The 19509-nt window shown below is 47.0% G+C and overlaps 1 protein-coding gene across 22 annotated transcripts in view; it reads right to left on the reverse strand.

The window, feature by feature from the left end:
* PPP2R2B (protein phosphatase 2 regulatory subunit Bbeta) overlaps positions 1–19509 on the reverse strand; it is a 487122-nt gene that overhangs the window by 40325 nt on the left and 427288 nt on the right. For all 22 annotated transcript variants that reach the window (XM_051843263.2, XM_051843261.2, XM_051843270.2 and 19 more), the window contains 2 exon segments: positions 18790–18967; positions 2769–2933 (listed from right to left, as the gene is read on the reverse strand). In XM_051843263.2, coding sequence (XP_051699223.1) covers positions 2769–2933; positions 18790–18967 — 343 coding nt within the window.

A 19509-nucleotide genomic window follows, 5' to 3' on the forward strand; every position in this document is an offset into this window, starting at 1 on the left:
CCAATGACTCCACTGTTCATCTGGGTGTTAAAGCACACACTGCCTATGCCTTCCTCCTGAAATGCTTCCTGGGTACCTCCCGCCTCAATGGCCAGATTTACAATTCTCTGAGGGCAGGAGATACGTCTTAGCTTTCCATTGTACCACTCAGAGTCCTTTAAAGACGCAAGGCTCCCCAGACCCAAGAACATCAATGCTGAACACCGAGCGAATGAGCTGCAGTCTGGCTTAGCGTCACAATGTCTGGACACCTCCTGGGTTGTCACAGCTGGGCCAGTGCTGTTGGTATCCAGTGGCTAGGGCCGGGGATGAGGCTACACACCCTACACACCACAGGACAGCCCCCTCCTTGAGACAAAAAAATGTTGTAGTCTAAGATTCCGTCATGCACTATTAGGAAACCCTTGTCTATATTCTAGTATTTTCCTAATTTATTTCCTTCTTTTTTTATTTTCCCCAGCTAGAACTCAACTTCCATTCTATGCATCTGTCCAAGCAAATTCTCTAGAAATTAATTCTAATATCACTCCCCTGATTAGTTTAGTGGCTGAAAAATCCAGTTTTTTCATCATTTCACACTTGCCAGTTATACCAATGGTCTTGTGTTTCCATAAATGCATTATGATCTTTCATGGCTTAGTGCCACTGCATGTGCCAACCCCGTCAACCCTTCTGCCTTAAACACAGTCTCCCTGGTCAGTGTAGGCAGCTACAGTGCTCAAAAATCTACAGCAGGAAATAATAAGTGTCTACCACAGGCCAGACAAGGTTTTGGTGCTGGGAAAACAGTAGTGAACAATTAAGAATTGTCCATTCTCTTAGCACACTCCAGGAGAGCTCTCTCCAATGGTGCAGTGTCTGGAATCCACACCAGTAGGGCAGCCCGAGCACACATGACCCTCGAGGCCCTGAAACAGGACTAATCTTACTGGAGATGTGCTATGATGGTAAAATACAGGCCATGTTCTAAAGAGCAGGTACGGGAAAAATGTAAAGTACATTTGACCATTCTTATTATTTCTCATCTAAGCCCCACAAAACACCCGTGGAAAGATTGTTACAAATATCTTTAATTTTTGCTTGAGGATACTGCAAAGCTCATGGAAAAAGGAGTTAAAAGACAAATATGTTTTGGTATAAAAAGTTTTGAAATCCATGCTTAGGAGTGGTCTTCGAAAACCTTAAGGAAAATGCATACTATGAAAAAAATGACAGGGGCCCTGCGCCGTGGCTCACTTGGCTAATCCTCTGCCTGCGACGCCAGCATCCCATGTGGGCACTGGGTTCTAGTCCTGGTCACTCATCTTCCAGTCCAGCTCTCTGCCGTGGGCCGAGAGGGCAGTGGAGGATGGTCCAAGTGCTTGGGCCCTGCACCCGCATGGGAGACCAGGAGGAGGCGCCTGGCTCCTGGCTTTGGATCAGCACAGCACCTGCCATAGCGGCCATTTGGGGGATGAACCAATGGAAGGAAGGCCTTTCTCTCTGTCTCTCTTGCTTACTGTCTATAACTCTACCTGTCAAATAAATAAATAAAAATCTTAAAAAAAGAAAAAAATGACAGATTTCAATTATTTTTGGACTGAGACGAACTTATCTTTTAAGTCAGAAATTTCCACAGACTTCCTCAAGTCCCCTCATTTGAGAAAACTGTGACTCAGACACCCTAAGGGAATATGCTCAAAGTCAGCTCAAAGTCAGCTCAAAAGGGCCGAGACCTCGTTCTGGCCTGGGTCTGTGTGACTATGGAATCCACTCTCTGGACCTCCCTAGATTCTAGCTCTGCTGCGAAACCCTGGGTAATGACCAGCACCCCACATCACCAAAGGGAACACACGAGGTCCATCCCTCCCTAGCCTTATTCAGGAAGCACTGTGTCACTCACGTCACACAAGAATCAAGGTACACACGGGGACCGGGGCAGGACAAGGTCCTCTCCTGGCCTCTCCTGGCCACCTCGGCGACGGTGCAGTGGTATTCGGGCACACACCGCACGTGGACTGCCATGTGGAGCAGTCACTTCTAGAAACCCTCGCTGCTGGCTCCAGGCCCGTCCTGTCCACCTCAGTGCTCGCTGTCACTGTCAGCGGCTTCATCTGCTTTCATGTAGCCTTGGCCTCTTGCTCCCGAGCACTCAGCTCCCGCGGGCTTTGGGGCTGCTTTGCTCGGCACTGCCCTGAATGCCTGAGGGCCTGTGAGTCTGGCTGCACTCTGCGTGAACTCCCTTCTCCAGGAAGCGTTGCCTGCGAGCCCCTAGAACCACGGGGACTCCAGAGTGCTGGTTCCCACGGCCGCAACCTCTGCAAGAAACCATTAGCGCCCTCCTGCCCCAGCCCAGGCTGCCAGCCTTGCTTCCTTGTCTATCCTCTGCCTCCACAGAGTATAGCAAGTCCTGTTAACTGCTGCTAAGATCCTTCCAGAACCTCTGCCCTGCTCCAAGTCCATAGCACCTTCTGTCCAGGCTACTCCTGTCTCTGGACTCCCCACCCCTCAGTCTCATCATCCCCACGGCACCAGAATGCTCAGGCTTTGGGTCCTGCCACGGTGTTATTCCAACTCTTCCCCATCAGAGGTCCTCCCTGGAATTGAACCTGAGGTTGCATCTTGACTGCAACACCAAGCATGCAGTGGGTCCCGATTCAGGCCAGCCTATGTGGTCTCTGTGCACCCAGCGCGTCTGAAAGATGAGGGCAACCTCCAAGCCTCCCCACCTCCCTGCATGGCAGGAGCCAGCAGCGCACCCGCCCCATCCGCCCCAGGCTGCTACTCACACTTGGTGTGCCTGTCACACAGGGCCGACGCCCGCATGTCACACAGCCGGATTGTCCCTTTGCTGCTGCTGTACACGAACGTGTTGCAGTGGTGGGGGTGGAACTCGGCCGCTGTGATCACCTCCGTGAGCTCCTCCATGTTGGCCGGCTTGATGTCCACGATGTCTGGCACGGGCGAGTCAAGGAGGGAACCAGCAGCAGGGGGTCGACACTTGGGGTGGGGCGTGGGTGAGGCTCAGTGACGGCGCCACCTGATCTGGGTGTAAGGTGTTAGCATTTACCACGCGCACAGTAGGTCCTTGTGTAACTGTTACCAAAGAGGCAGATTTTATGGGGCTCAGGGACTTTAATAAACTGACCCGGTCACCCACTAGTCAGAGGCAGCATTAGAACTCAGGTCTCTGGACCCCTTATTAGTGTTTTATCCTTTAAGACACATAGAAGACAACCGTTCATGACCCAGGTTACCTGTCATGCAATCATGACAAATGTGCCAAGTTGCAAAGACTTTTGCTTTCTATTTTATAACAGTGGTTAAGGAATTGGTCCCATTTCAAATCAACAATTCAATATTTGAGTCCTGGTCTGATAAGTGAGATCTGTGTTGGGCTGCCAGTTCTCTTCCATGAGCTCTTAGAGACCTTTTTAATAATATGTTGATGATAATGATAACAGCTGCTACCATTTATTGAGCACTTACTATTGGTCTTTGTGCAAAGTATATCGTGTACCTTAACTCGTTTAATACTTATGATTTTTTAAAAATATTTCTTTATTTGGATGGTAGAGTTACAGAAACAGAAGGACACACACACACACACAGACAGGGAGAGGGAGAGGGAGAGGGAGAGGGAGGGGGAGGGGGAGGGGGAGGGGGAGAGGGAGAGGGAGAGGGAGGGGGAGAGAGAGAGAGAGAGAGAGAGAGAGAGAGAGAGAGAGAGAGAGAATCTTCTATCCATGGGTTCACTCCCCAAATGGTCACAATGGCCAAGGCTAGACCAGGATAAAGCCAGGAGCCAGGAGCTTCTTCCTGGTCTTCCACATGGGTGCAGGGGCCCAGGGAATTGGGCCATCCTCCACTGCTTTCCCAGATGCATTAGCAGGAAGCTGGATGGAAGTGGAGCAGCTGGTCCACAAACCAGTGCCCATATGGGATGCCGGCACCGTGCGCTGTGGCTGAACCTGCTGTGCCACAGTGCTGGCCCCTAATCCTTATGATTTTTCGGTCAACACTTCTCTTATCCCCATTTTTCAAAGGTGGAAATTGAAGCTTTAAGTATGTAAAATAATTTGCCTCAAGTCACTTGGCTAATGAGTGACAACCCTCACATTTCATCCCGGGTGCAAAATCTATAATTGCTCATTTATGCAAATTTTCTCTCATTTAAGAAATATAACTTTTAGTCTCCCTAATTTGTGATTTGATGTAGGTCTAGGGTGGGAGCTTAAGTAGCAGAAAGCAGCCGTCCAGTTAAATGGTGGGACAGTTTTAGGTTCCCATGGATTATACTCTTAGTTTTTTCATGGTTTTCTTCCCCTGAGCACTTTCTAATCAAGAATTATCATCCTTCTATTATTTCAGAGCACATCTTATACCGTGGAATGAAACCCAGCCTCCCGTTGACGAAGGTGGCTCAACCAACACCTTGTGCAGGCGCCTGGCACGAGTGAAGCACTGAGCTTGTCCTCTTCCCTTCACACCCTAACCTGAGGCGACTGAGGACCCAGCAAGGAGACCCGGCGACGCGGACACTGCTACACAGCAGAGCGACACCACGATCCCCTCCTCCCGGACGTCTCCAGCTGGGAGCCCCTGTCTGACTTCCGCCTCATGTGTGTAGCATCAGGTAATACCTTTCACTTAACCTTTTTTCTCTGTCAAGTTTAAATGGACTCTTTTTTCCTCCACCTATAGCTTCCTTTAAACAGTAATTCCATACTCATAGAGGTATGGCTTTAATGAACTGCATTTTCAGGAATGTATGTGAAAATACTTAACAATTAAAATGGAGCTGTAGGTATGTGCCAGGAGTTTATATACAGCACATTAGAAAACAAAGCAATGAATTGGCAAGCCACAACTCGATTCAGACTATCCTACTGGGCGGCCATGGATCCAAGCTGTATGTTTCACTATGTAAGTAGCACAGTCCCCTCTTTATAGAGTTTAAATGAGGTGCCAGTGCACCAGTATTTGAAGCCCCACTAGCAAAGGAGTCATCTGTCCCCAGCTATCACCTATGCTCCTGCGGCAACTGTTGTAGCACGCAATCTGCTACAGCAACGGCTGTGGGTGTGGCGGTGCCTCCTTCCCCTTCAGTTAGGCCTTGCACCCCTGTTGGATTCTTTGGAAGATTAACTTGAGACTGAGCTCTCCTGTAATCTCCCCTGCCAAACCCAGGTGCAAATATTACTTGGGTCTTCGGGGCATGTGGGTCCCCTGAATTCACAAAACACTGCCTGTCAGTTTGACTCTGCCAGATCACCAGTGTTCTTGCAGTGAGGGCGTGCTGGGGAGCGAGGGCCAGCGGCACGCAGGGGACAGCTTCAGGACACAGCTCTCACGTCCTCTCCAGCCACCTGACCCGTGCACTGGGCTTTGTGGCCACAACATGGGGAGGGGAAAGCAGCGGTCAGCGTTCAGCTGCTGGTGGAGTTTATCACCCTCCAGAAAGAGCCGCGTCACCCTGTGGTGCCAGTGAGCACGTTTCTCTTCTCCCGAAATAGGCAAAGAAAATCTGGCGTCAGCTCTCTCAACCTCCACCGGGATAGCTCTGCAAACAAGCTGAACTGGAAGGGAGCTTTGCTGTGTGGGAGAGGGAGGTGTGACAGCTACAGTTATTTTTTTCTCACCTAAAAATAAAGCCCCAAAGCCAGGATATGTGAAAAACAAAATACCTAAGCAAATCTAAGAAACCAGGCACAGCCCCCAATCAGCAGGGGCACCATGACAGAGTTGTGCTCACTGGATGTGCGTGGGGTCCGCTGCTTCCGGGTTTTTCCTTTCTTCCATCCAACCTGGTCCTCCAGGCCTTCCCCGCCCTCCTCCCCAAGTCATCGGCTCTCTTCCCCTTCCAGGTCTGAGTCTCACAACTACAGTCTTGCTTGGGTTTGACTCAGTGGGCTCTGGGGATAAACGGACTGTACCATCCTTGTATTTTTACCAGCAATGATAAAGTCAAGAGGAAGGGAGCAGCCACGGCTGATGTTTATCATGGGCCAGGCCTGCCCTGTGCAGTGCACATTGTCTTGTCTCATTGGCCACTCATCTCAGCCTGCTGAGGTTTTCCAGCAAGCCCATCCTACAGGGCAGGGAGCAGTGATGCAGATCCATGACTCAAGGTCTCAGCACTTGTCAAGCTGGGCTGACACTTGGGCGCAAGTGTGCCCCACTCTGGAGCTTGGCTTCTTCACAACACCACCACCCTGCCTCCCCTGTCGAGTGTGCTCACAAGGCTAATTCCCACTGCAGCCATTCCTGCTGTCTTGAAAGGACCTCTGGCTAACTCGAGGGCCACTCTTCTCCTTTCTGTGGGCCTGAGCTGTCTTAATTCACCTGCCAGTTTGGTGGTCCTGTTTTCCACAGAAATTTTTATGTCCTATGAAGTGATAGATTCTTTTTTTGAACCAGAAGTTGAGAAAGAAACCTGACAAAGGAATTCTTGGATTGTTATCTGAGGGAGGATTTGCTGAGCTCTAGAAATATTTGCAAGTTAGAACCAGTTATCAAAAAATTAAAAGCCCAGGCCGGTGCCGCGGCTCACTAGGCTAATCCTCAGCCTAGCGGCGCCGGCACACCGGGTTCTAGTCCCGGTTGGGGCGCTGGATTCTGTCCCGGTTGCCCCTCTTCCAGGCCAGCCCTCTGCTGTGGCCAGGGAGTGCAGCGGAGGATGGCCCAGGTGCTTGGGCCCTGCACCCCATGGGAGACCAGGAAAAGCACCTGGCTCCTGGCTCCTGCCATCGGATCAGCGTGGTGCGCTGGCCGCAGCGCACCGGCCGCGATGGCCATTGGAGGGTGAACCAATGGCAAAGGAAGACCTTTCTGTCTCTCTCTCTCACTGTCTACTCTGCCTGTGTGGCGTGCAATGGGAAGGGGGTTCACGCTTCCATGGCTGGGCTCTGCTCTGACCTGTGGCCTCTGCGGATGGGAGGGCCTTGCCTTCCTCGGTGGGCGTTGGCCCAGGCCACTCGCACCTTCGCCTCCCCTACCACGCTCCAGGGACTGCCTCCCGCGGCCGCTTGCTTCTCTGAGCCCACCACCAGGACCAAGCGCGGTCCCTGGCTGGAGTCTTCAGCCTTAGCTGAAGCTGAGCTCCAGGTGTGAGGTCCTTAGCACTTCCTGGGGGTGAGGCGCCTCAGGAAGAGGGCTGGCCCTTCAGATTTAGGGGTGTCGGGTGGCAGGTAAGGGCAGGGCTCACACCTCTGCAGAGCGTTCTCCCCACCTTCACCGCCCCACTTGTCACAGGTGTGGAGGGGCAGGACACAGTCCAGATCAGAGGCCTGGGGCATGCCCACCTCCCTTCTGTGGGTAGGGAGAGCACCCCATCCATGTGCCAGAGAGGTCCCTGGGTCATGAGGAGGGCCCCGAGTCTGCAGAAGGCTGCAGCTGACAGCCTGTGGAACATCCCAGAACTGGGATGCTCTCCAAGTCTGCAATACACTCTCCTCATGGGAGCAGAAGGCCCAAAAAAAAAAAAAAAAAAAAAAAAAAAAAGCCCAGTGGCTTATGGGGTTGATGGGGTGGCTGTTTCACACCTGCATCCTCTAGAATTCCAGCCTTTTCCTTATAGTCTTCTAAAGGGAGGTACATGCTTTCAGCAATTGCAGGTTCACCCTTCATTTTGGGAAAGAAGGAGAAAGAAGATGAGCAATGCATGGCTGCCTGTATTATCTTGAAGATGGAATGAAGCATTTTGACAGTCAATTTTCTCTTCCATATTTCTTTGTACTCTCTACCCAAATTATTTCCTTGTTATCCCAAAGAACTAACCAGCAAAAGCAAAACATAGCATTGGATTCAAAGCTAATACACAACCCAGACAGCCAACAGATTGTTATTAAATTAACCCTGGGGCTTGACAGATCTGTTCTTTCTGACCCCAACTGCTTTCGGCATTCCTTATTAACACTGAGCCCAGGAAAATTACCTCCGCTAACAAAAGGGGTTAATCTGGCTCTCTGCTGGGACTCTGGAGGCAGCTCCGTGGACAGGAAGAGCACAGCCGGCTTGGCAGCTGAGCTCTGTGCTTGGAGGGAGAGGGCGGGAAGGTGGGGAAGGTGAGGATGCTGCTGTGCCAGGCAATGGCCCAAGGCAGCCTTTAAAATAATAATTGAAGACACTGGGAGGCCAACCCTTAAGGGATCCACTTCAAACAAACAAGAAGCCAAAGCCATAAATTACATCAGCAGTGTGGAGAGGCAGGATGGTAAGGGATAGCATGGGGCCACTGAAAAGTCAATTTCTTAATCCCAAAATTGGGAAAAAGCTTTCTAATAAAAGATTACAGGGGTCGGCATTGGGCACAGCCCGGCAGTGGGAAAAGCCAGCAGCCCATACGGTTGCTGGTTCAAGTGCCGGCTGTTCCACTTCTGATCCAGCTCCCTGTAGTGGCCTAGGGAAAGCATGGAAGATGGCCCGAGTGTTTGGGCCTTTGTCACTTTCATGGAAGACGCAGATGAAACTCCCAGCTTGGGCCTGGCCCAGTTCTGGCTGTTGCCGCCATCTGGGCGACTGAGCAGATGGGAGAGCTCTGTCTTTTCTTTTCTCTAACTCTGACTTTCCAATCAATCAATCAATCTTCAAAACAAGATAACTGCAACATCATATAAAAGAAGAAGATTGACAATAACCTAGAACATACAGAAATAGGGGTGAGTATTCGGCCTAGTGCTTACACTACCACTAAGGATGCCTCGGTCCTATACAGGAGTGCCCGAGTCTGATTCCTAGTTCTAGCTCTTGACTAATCCTTCCTCCAGTGCTGACCCTGAATAGTGGTGATGGCTCAAGAAACTGGGTTCCATGCACCCTGTGCGGGAGAGCTGGATTGAGTCCCCTCTACCTTGCGGGTGTTTGGGGAATGAAACAGTGGGTGGGAGCACTTCCTCTGTGTTACTCTTTTTCTGTCTCTCAAGTAAAAAACATTAATATACAGAATTAGGGAAGTGATTAAGTCAGTTTTATCTATCTCATTATATGTTTTCAGTGAAATTTTCAGCCCTGTATAAAAGCCACAATATGCAAAATTCTAACTTTATGATCATATTATTTGAAGCTAATACTCTGAAGATGACGAGCTAAAAGGCAGGACATCAGTATACTAGGGATAGTTCCCCCAGAGAGAGTCTCGTCCTTTCCAAAGCTGCATTATTTTAGGATGGAAACAGATTTGAAAAACTTTCTAGAATTACTACTATACTTATTATTTTAGGTGAGGAAAGTTGAGGACAGAAATGCATACAGTTTTCCTATAGTCACATTAAAAAAACACACGGAGGGTCTAGCACTGGAGGGCAGGGGGCCAAGCTAATGCTGTGATGCTGGTATCCCATACTAGAGCATTAGTTCAAGTCTCAGCTACTCCACTTCTGATCCAGCTCCCTGCCAATATACCTGGGAAGCAGTAGAAGATGGCCCAAGCACTTGGGCTGTTGCCATCCTCACTAGAAACCTGGATAGAGTTCCTGGCTCCTGGCTTTAGGCTGGCCCAGCGCGGCTGCTGCGGCCATTTGGGGAATGAACCAGCAGAGGGAAGATATTTGTCTCTCCCTCTCTCTCTGTTGCTCTGACTTTTAAATAAAATAAACAGGGGCAGGTGCTGTGCCTTAGCAGGTAAAGCCGCCACCTGCAGTGCTGGAATCCCATATGGGTGCTGGTTCGAGTCCCGGCTGCTCCTCTTCCAATCCAGCTCTCTGCTGTGGCCTGGGAAACCAGTGGAGGATGGCCCAAGTCCTTGGGCCCCTGCACCCACATGGGAAGAAGTACCTGGCTCCTGGCTTCAGATCGGCACAGTTCTGGCTGTTGTGGCCATTTGGGGAGTGAACCAAGGGACAAAGATCTTTCTGTCTCTCCCTCTCACTGTCTGTAACTCTACCTCTCAAATAGATAAGTAAAAATCTTTAAAAAAATAAAATACAAATAAATAAATATTTAAAAAATGGGAGAGGGAGAGTTGGAGGGAAAGGAAGGGAGAAAATGTAGTTGTATCTTTGCTGTGGGGAGTTTAGATTCTAAACTTGTCAGGTAAGCTACTCTTTTGTAACGGGGGTCCATTTATTCCTTTATTAAATCATGAAATGTTCCCAAAGAATCTACGACCTGCCAGGACTTCTCTCTGGGTATATATTGATCTGTGAGAAAGAGGACCAGAAATCTGCCTAATCCATGGAGCCTCTATGCTAGCAGGGGATGTGGCCAATAACACAGCAAGTGAGTGTAACAGCATACTGGACAGCAATGCTCGATACACAGCAAAGTAAAGCTAGGAAGGGCAAGAGTGTGTGAGTGTGCCTCCCCGACACTGAAGAGACGAAACCAAGAGTTTTGATTTTTCTTACTCTTTTCGTTTCCTTTAGTGACTACTACTAAGTGATATTAAGTTAAAATTATAATGCAAATCTACTATTTATTCAGAAAAACTGATGGTGAGATAAATGGTCATTTTCATTGTTCCAAAATCTCTACAACGAATGTATATTATTAAACAAAACAACAAATGTTTAAAAACTGCAGTTTCTTTGGCTTAGGTCCATCCATGTGAGAGTCACGAGTTCAGGCACCTCACCTCTATGGCTGAGGCTCCGGATACTACTGTGGTGAATATTGTGATTATAACGAAATAGGGGCCAGCAGATTGGGATTCAGCTTTGAGCTAATTTCTGTTTTGCTAATTTCTGTTTTTGAGCTAATTTTTGTTTGAAAATGACTTGGGAAAGTCATTTTCTCTCCATGGAGTCTTTTTTTCTTTTTTGCTTTAGAATGGGCATAATCCTATTACTCTGTCAGCCTCTAAGAATTCTGATCGCTAAACAAAGTAATGGAGAAAAAGTAGTTACTAACTGGTTTTGAAGTGAACTGAAGAAGCCTGCCGTCTGATGGGGCATGGCCTTCTCTAAGGGTGGCGTTCACAGCATTGGCTTTGTGGGCTCTTGAAGGGGACTGTCCACATATGTTGCTCTCTCATCTCTGCTGATTTTGCTGCTACTGACAAACCCTGCCCCATCCCCACCCCACCCCTGAGTACTGTCTAAGCCACTCAGGGAGAGCCAAGTGGGATCCTGTTCTGCAGGGCTAAGTTTACAGCTGAAGAGAAGAATCTGAGTGTCCCTAGGTGAGGGGCCCGTGTTCAAAAGCAGCTGACTTTGCATATAGATAGCACTGACAGGCTGCCAGTGCTGAGCTGGAAAATCATCCTATGCTGCCGCAACACTGAGCACATTAGACTTGGTTCTCTTTTGTGGGATCTGAGTTGCTCTGAGGTCTTTTTTTCTTCCCAGGGTCTGAATTTAATCTTTGAATATCAGCAGTGATTACAAAGCATCTAGATCTCATTAGCTGGAAGGACACGTTGCTTGACGACAGATGTTAGAGATCTCCAAAGAGAACTCCAAGGATGACTCCTCTCTTAAGAGCTTACAGAAAGCCAATGTGCAAATATCCGTGGAGTGTTTGCCAACTGCTAGGCTCAATATGAGGGGACTGACAAAGAGGCACATGGTGCTATGTTAAATATGTATTCAGTCACGAAAGGCTCTGGGATAGTTGAGGGAGCATTTGAAAACCCCATAACCATAAACTCTACTTTTCACGGAAGACACGGCACTTAGAATTGCACCATCAGAGATTGTCCAATTCAAAGGCTAAGTCATTCCATTAAAAGGCATTCCAGACTTTATGTCACCCTCTCTCCCATCCATGCATCCTTAGCATCTTGGGTATACTTCCGGGGGGACACTTACCAAGATTTGAGTAAGCTTAGATAGTGGAATACAGATCTTACTGGAGTTTGTAGTAAGAAAGTCCTAGATTTTAACCAAAATCTGTAACCAGTTACATCATCTTCCATGCCTTTGGACAATAACTGATGTACCCAAAGGGGAGAATATCACTGGAGATGATGGCACTTAATACAGCCTCAAAAATGGTAAAACTCATCCTTGTTCATGTTACATGTCTGTCTCTACCTGTCCTCACACCCACTTTTTAAAAAGTATCTTATTTTTGAAGAGGGAGGGAGGGAGGGAGGGAGAGTGAGGAAGAGAGGGGGAGAGGGGGAGAGAGGGGGAGAGGGGGAGCGGGGGTAGGGGGGAGAGAGAGATATATATCTTCCATCCAATGGTTCGTTCCCCACGTGACCCCAACAGCTAGGACTGGGCCAACCAAACTGTCACTCTCATACAGGATTCTATTCTGGTGTCACAGGCAGAGGCTCCACCCACTGTGCCACAACTCCTGCCTCTCTCACACCCACTTTAACGTTTTTGCATTGCATGAACTTGGTTAGGCTGGACTAGTCTTTAGACTTCCTTTTCTAACGCCTCACATTAGAGTAGGATACCAGCGATCTTGCCTCTGGACAGGTGCAAGAAGCAACCATTTTACAGCATTCACACACCTCTCCCCAGTTATTCAATTAAAGCTCCATCTAGGTGCTGTGTGAAGGGATTTGGCAGATGGTACTAAAGGCCCTGATTGCTGGACATTAAGTCCATCAGAAGGAAGCCTTCTGGATGCACCTGACTTAACCCAGTGGCCAGTGTTTGAAAGGTGGCCCAGGCGTCCCTGAGAGATTCCAGGTGGCTGCTGGGTCTCCATTGCTCTCCCTTCCCCCACAATCTTCCCTCCTGCGCCTGCCAGCCTGGCCAGCCACAGAGCTGCACAGAAACGTAGTTGGAATCAATTACTCTCCCTGTCTTTCTCTATATCCACACCTCTCCTACTGGTTTTGCTTCTCTGACTAAAGTCTGAATGGCACATCCACCCCCACCTTATAAGGGCTCTGACACCAGGGATGGAGTTTTATTCTTTCAGGAATCTCCAGTGTACACCGAAGTTCCCTGTAAATATGTGTGGTTTTTATTTTAATTCATTCATATGATTTAGTAGCCTTCTTTAGGTGTGTCCTTTTTTAAATGTAGAAAACCTACAATAACTCAATAAGCCAAGCTGCCAGGCTGTATCACGTGATTGTTAAGTCTATGGTTTTCCTAGAATACAAGAGGATCTAAGCAAGGTAAGAAGACAAGGGGGCTGGGGGAATGCTCCATGTAATAACCGCTACCACTGATAGAGTCTTCACCCTGGGCCAGATGCCCTACTAGGTACTTCACATGAGTACCTCATTTAACACAATCGCTTCATTAATATTGTAGTCTCCATTACTGATGAGCAAGTGGAGGATTCGAGAGATGCTAAGTAACTTGTCAAGGCTACATAGATATTAGGAGATGAAGCTAAGTTCAAACACAGTGACCCATCAATGAGTCTATATTCTGACTGATGAGGTATGCTGCTCTGTGGAAGCTCAAGAAACCCAAGGGAAGTCTGCATAGTTGAATTCTTGCCCTCTCCCCTGACAACATGAGGTCCAAAGAAATCGCCTGGTGGCAAGAATCACAGTGTCCTAGGGATGGCCTTAGAGATAGAGGGTTTGTATCCAGATAAGCAAGGCACCTGGCCTGGGAAAACTTACCATGGCTGCTTTTAATATTGGAGTAGGAGGCTGCCCTGGCACACATGGGCCAATGTTCTAGATGTGTCATTAGAAGGGATACTCTCATTTTCACTAAATGCCAGTCTGAGACTGACAGGTACATTCAATTCCTTGGCCAGATGAAAGCCACTGAAGCAACAAGGAAAAGAAACTTGTACTAGGCTCCAAAGCTTGCCTGGCAGAACCCCTATGATGAAGAGGAGGGCTGCTGTCCATGGTACTACAGAGTTCCAGAAGCTGAAAGGCAAGAGTTGAGGTTATGAGGTTGGTACATTCATCAGGGTATTAACTCCAAAAAGGCTCCAGCTCAGTTGATAAATGAAGTTACCACACAAGGCTGCTAAGACCAAGGTACAAGAGGAAGTATCCCAGAGAAACTTGTGTCTCACACCCAGGAACCAGACATCTGCAAGGTGTAGTCTCTCTTAACCCTTCCAGCCTTGTTCATACCACGCCACACTTCACTCTCTGGGCTCCACTGACATGGGCCTGCTTAAAGTTCCTTCAGTATGTCATGGTCCCTCCTGCCACAAGACCTTTGAACATGCTGGGCAAGTCTCTGTCTCTCTGCCATGTTAGCTCATATCTCCCTCAGATCTCAACAATTAGTTCCTCAGCAAAGCCACCTTTTATTCCTTAGTTTATTAATGATATTAATGATATTTTTAAGAACATTCAAGAACTTAAAAATACATTCAAGAACTTTTTTTAATAATAAATCTTATCTCATTTTGTAATTATAGGCTCATTCTAAACTCATGATGAATATCCTAAAAGCAGAAAATTTCTTTCTTAATAGTTTTGTATCCCCAGGATTACTGTACTGCCTGGCACAAACAAGGTACTTTAGTAGATTTAGTTGCTGAGGGCTGTGTCTTTACTTTTATTTGTTATGGGTCTATTTCATAGGGCCTATGCTGAATTATGTAAAAACCCAGGACAATTCATTCTTAGTTCTCAGAGAATAATTCAAAGGATCCTAAGTATACCATCATTTCACAACACCTTTTTGTAGCAGTTTTCATTTATTGAAAAGTTAGAGCTGCCTTTTCCCTTAGAAAATTACTAATCTGGGAATGGGCATCATGGTCCTGATATAGTTAACTCATTAAGACTAAACTTGGATCACTTTAAAACTAGAACTTGTTCCACAAGACAGGGTCATACTGGCTATGGATGGAAGGGAGAGAATTCATGGCCAGATCCCACAATGTTTAGGAGTTCATCACTTTGACCTATTGTTAAACACAAGGCTCTGGGCATCAGAGATCCTGCAAAATACCTCCTAACTAGGGTATAACAAGCAACATCATGCAAAGAGTGCCCAGCTGTAGAGCTGAAGGAGGAATCCAGAACTGAGAAGATGACCCAGATAAAGAACTGTGCAGAACAGGATCTACCATTCTAACATTCAACTTTTCTGTTTCTTTGTCCTCTCAGTAATAATCATGATGGTATTAGTCCTTGTTTATTCATCATTTAAATGGCCAGGTATGGCCGTGCACATGTGTGTATGTGTGTAATCCTAACAATCCTCTTTGATAGAGCTCTTTTCTACAGATGATGCAAGAGAAGCTTAGACACATGAAGGAACATGTTAAAGCAGACAGAGCCATAAAGTGGTAGAGCCTGCTGACAACTTTATGCCTGCTAGACCCCAAAGCCCGAGTTCTCAACTATAATGCCAGTGTTACAGTAAGTGCCAGTTCCTGCAAGTCAACACTTTTTCTAACTATAACTTGACCAACACTTGTCTTACTATTAATTATACTTTCACACACTTACTTTGTAATTTAAATGTGTTTTTCAGTATCCATGAAATCACAGGATGTCATGACAGCTGTGTTTTCTGATACTCATTATTATACTTATATAGCCATACCCCCCTCCCCCACGTATCGCCTAAAGCATCTTGCGCCACCCTGGTGGTACCCATACCATGCTTTGGGAAATGTAGTTATGAGACTTTACAGACATGGGTGCTAAACAACATCTTACTTAAGAGATGCCTTGTTGCTTGCATGTTTCTGGAGCTGTTCTGGAAATGGCCAGCTCCTACCCTAGAGGTGGCTACACTTCAGTGATGAGCAGCAAAAGGGTCTCAGTTTGTAGAGGCTGCTCAGTGCTTGGGGCGGTCTGCTTGAAAGGCACCCTCTAGATATTAGTTATCATCACTCTCATGATGGCAATGATTACTTTACATATGGCCGCTTTAAGGGTGAATAGCATGGTCTCATTTGTACACCGGCATCTGGCAGGCTGTCACACATCTGCAGAATAGAACCTCAACTGTGCTATTAATATTTCCCCTCTACATGCTCCCCAAGGCATCTGTCTCCCAAAATGCCTACCCAAAGTTCCCTCCCCCTTGAAGGCCTGCAGGCAAAATTCAGAAAACATGTCACCTACACTGGGGAAAGCAGCAGCTCACAGTGACAGCCAGCTGAGCCTGAGCAGATTTCTGGCTCTTGGAGCAGACACAAAGAGAGAAAGGGAACCACCACCCACACTCATTCTATTAGCAGCTGCACTGCCAGGCGAACTCTGTAGGCAGAGTCTCCCAGGTCCAGATAATATGTTCCATCTGTTCTGTCACCAGCAAAAGCTGCCACACATGGTCCTGATGGTCAGTTCTCAGAGTTTCCAAGCAGACCTCACAGTTGCCACTCCTGGGCAAAGCCTGTCCTCCCTGGAGAGCCTCTGGGGGACCTCTGAGCACTCTCTGTGGTGAAGGCCAACTAGCTGTGTACGAAAAGCAGGACTTTTGTTCTTGGGCCCACAGCTAGACCTCATTTTCCAACCTGCCTCACAATTAGAGGTGGCCGTGTGGGTGAGTTGAAGCCAATGTAACACGTGGTATTTTAGGGTCTGACTCATAGGAACCTCCTGCTGTGGTCCTCTATAGCCACTTCTGCTGTCCTGCTGTAGATAAGCACGGTGACTTGGCCAGCAGCAGCAAGATGGATGAAGCTGTGTCTCTGATTCACTGACTGGATGAGGCTGGCTGCTCGTGGGAATCACGAATCTTGGACTTTACGGGAGAAATAGCCTTTTATATACCTGAGCCACTATGGGGTCTATTTTATATCAGAACATTCAGAGTTTTACTATAACTCTTAAATTTCAGGTTACATTTCCTGATCAACTGTCTATTGGCGAACTCTACTTTGATGACCTACTACTATCTTAAATTTGCTATGTCCAACCAACTTCTTAGATGGCAGTGTCTTGAAAAAAATTATTTACTTATTTGAGAGGCAGGGAGAGGGGAGGGGAGAAGGAGAGTGGGAGGCAAGAAGGGAGGAAATGTAAAGGGGGAAGAGAGAGAGGGAGAGAGAGAGAGAGAATGGGAGAGTAGGAGGGAGAGGGAGAGAGAGGTCTCTCATCTGTTAGTTTACTCCCCAGATGCCCACAACAGCCTGGGCTGGCCAGGCTGAAGCTTGGAACCCAATCTAGGTCTCCGACATGGGTAGCAGAGACCCAGCTACTTGAGCCATCACCTTCTGCTTCCCAAGGTTTCACTTTCAGGAACGTGGACTCAGGAGCAGAGCTGGGACTCCAGCCTAGGCATTTGCACAGGGGATGGCAGGCCTCCCAACCCAGCATCTTAGCTCAGCGTCCATCCCTGGACCTTACTGTGCTTCACACAAGGATACAGAAATTCATCACACAAAGTCCTCACTCCTATAGAATCTACACCCTAATATGGGGATACCCAAAATACACAATTAAAAAGAATTTCATTTCCAACAGTGGTTAAGTACTATGAAGATAACAGGGACAGAGTATTATTGGTGGGACATGGGAGTAAGCGAGAGAAAGTACCTCTGTGAAGGTAACGGTGTATAGAGGTTGTAAGGGTCACATGTCACCGGCCTTGTGAACACTGGGGGCAGAGCAATCCAGAAAGAGGCAATAGTGAAAATAGGGAACAAGGTTTATCTATGAACAGAAAAGTATGTAGTTAACTGAAGTGGAGTGAATTAGCAAAGAGAGATATGCTATGATATTAAAGAGGGAGGCAGGGCCCACAGCGTGTGCAATCTTATAGGCCAGGCTTCATAACTAAGATTTCATTCTCAGTTTGATGGTAAGATGTTGGAGTGTTTTCACCAGGGCAAGAATGATACCTGGATTAAGGTTGAAAGGTCGATATTGGATTTGGGCATATATTGTATTGGAGAGCAAGAAAGGAGATTGGATAGGTTACAGTCACAGGTGACAGACAACAGTGGCTTACACAGTGTAGGCTGCTGAGGGTAGAGAAGGAGATACATGAGTAGATTTGAGATACATTTTCAAGAGGCTTTGCCAGGGCTCATGGACAGATTGGCTTGGGAGCAGGGCAGGCTGGTGAGTGGTGGGGGAGAAATATCAATACTGACTCCCAGGCCAGTTGCCCAGCTGCCTGACTGGTGACACCATGATCTGCTACTGGGAATTACAGCAGTGAACCTGGTTTCTGATGAAATGGGAAACATGATAGGTATTCAAAGAAATTATTCAACTTTTATAATTATTAACTTTTGGGTCAAGACAGTGGGGTGAGAGTTCTTGCCCAAATTCTCTGACAGCAATTTTTGTGAATTCTTTACATTTTAAGCAGTTGATACCAAAACTTACATTATAGGGTTATTCTATCACATCTGCCCTTGGGGGTAGAAACTGTTGAGGAGGCAGGACGGGAGCTTGAGGACTGCTAGTTAGATGCTAGTCACAGGTATGACTGATCTGTGAAACTTCATCAAGCTCTACAGTTATCATATGTGTACTTTTCCATATACATAGTATCCTTCAACAAAGAAGTAAAAATGAACTACTACACTTAAACTTCACAATATAAGTGCTTGGGACTGAATGAATGGCAGCCGTTATTATTTTCACCATTATGATACAACAGAACTATCTCATGTACAGCTATGAACAGTACAGCCCACAAAGATCATCTATGAACATTTTGACAGAGGAAGGAATCCTAAATGAACTCTAGGGTCCTATCTTATTGTTGATAAAATCACATCTAATTTTAATTCATGATCCATACATGTCCCTGCAGGAAGCAACTGGCTCAGAGTTGCAAACCACACCTAGTTGTGGCCCACTGCTGGTAATTCAGCATACGCCAACTGTATTTTAGGATGAAACAGTCTCAGAAGTGCCCATATATTATAAAAGGGGCAAGTTCTCCATAGGTACTGGGTGACACAGTTGTCACTGTTCCTTTCTATTCCATCTGATGCCTCAAGCCCATTCATACCTGAATACTGTCAACTCTAGGCAACCAACTATTGGCCACAAGGAAAGGATACTAAAACTTTGATTGGTTATTTCAAAGTTCCATAGGTTAATCCTTAGGTCATCAGCAGACATGTAGGTTTCATAGTCGCTGTTGACTGATATGGAGTTGATGTGATACGTGTGTGCGTTGGCAAATACTCTTCGTGGGGTGGCCTCCACCATCAAGTCCATGGGTCTCAGCACAGGCACCTGGGATGCAAGAAAAAGAAATCACTTCAGAACCAAAGGAGGAAAAGAACATGCATGTTTATTTCCTTTACTGTCACACACAGAATCATAACCACATTGAAAACGCTCAGTTGCAGGAAGGAGGAGACTGATAAATCGTGTATTGTTGTTCTCTTCCATTCTTCTCCTTTTACCTTTACTCCTATCTCAGAAGATACCACCACTACTTAACTGTGATGGGAATGTCATCTATATAGATTCAGACTTTCCCCTAGACCTCTCTAGGTGATCTCCTCCCAAGGGAAATTTGATTCCACTTGGGTCATTACCCTGAAGAGCCACTGTTTTAGGTGTTTGGGTGTGTGTGTATGTGTGTGGGTGTGTGTACCGAAGTCTACTTCAAAAATGAAGTTAACATTTTAGAAAGCTGGAGTTCAATTGTTTTCTTAATTTACCTTTCATGACTTTTAATCTCATGGCTTTGGAGCTCTAGAGCACATCTGAGCTTTGTCCTCAATCTTTGAAGGCATTTTGGAAAAACTAAAAAAATTTATTCATTTATC

This window comes from Oryctolagus cuniculus, chromosome 6, assembly GCF_964237555.1.
Source record: "Oryctolagus cuniculus chromosome 6, mOryCun1.1, whole genome shotgun sequence".
NCBI lineage: Eukaryota > Metazoa > Chordata > Mammalia > Lagomorpha > Leporidae > Oryctolagus > Oryctolagus cuniculus.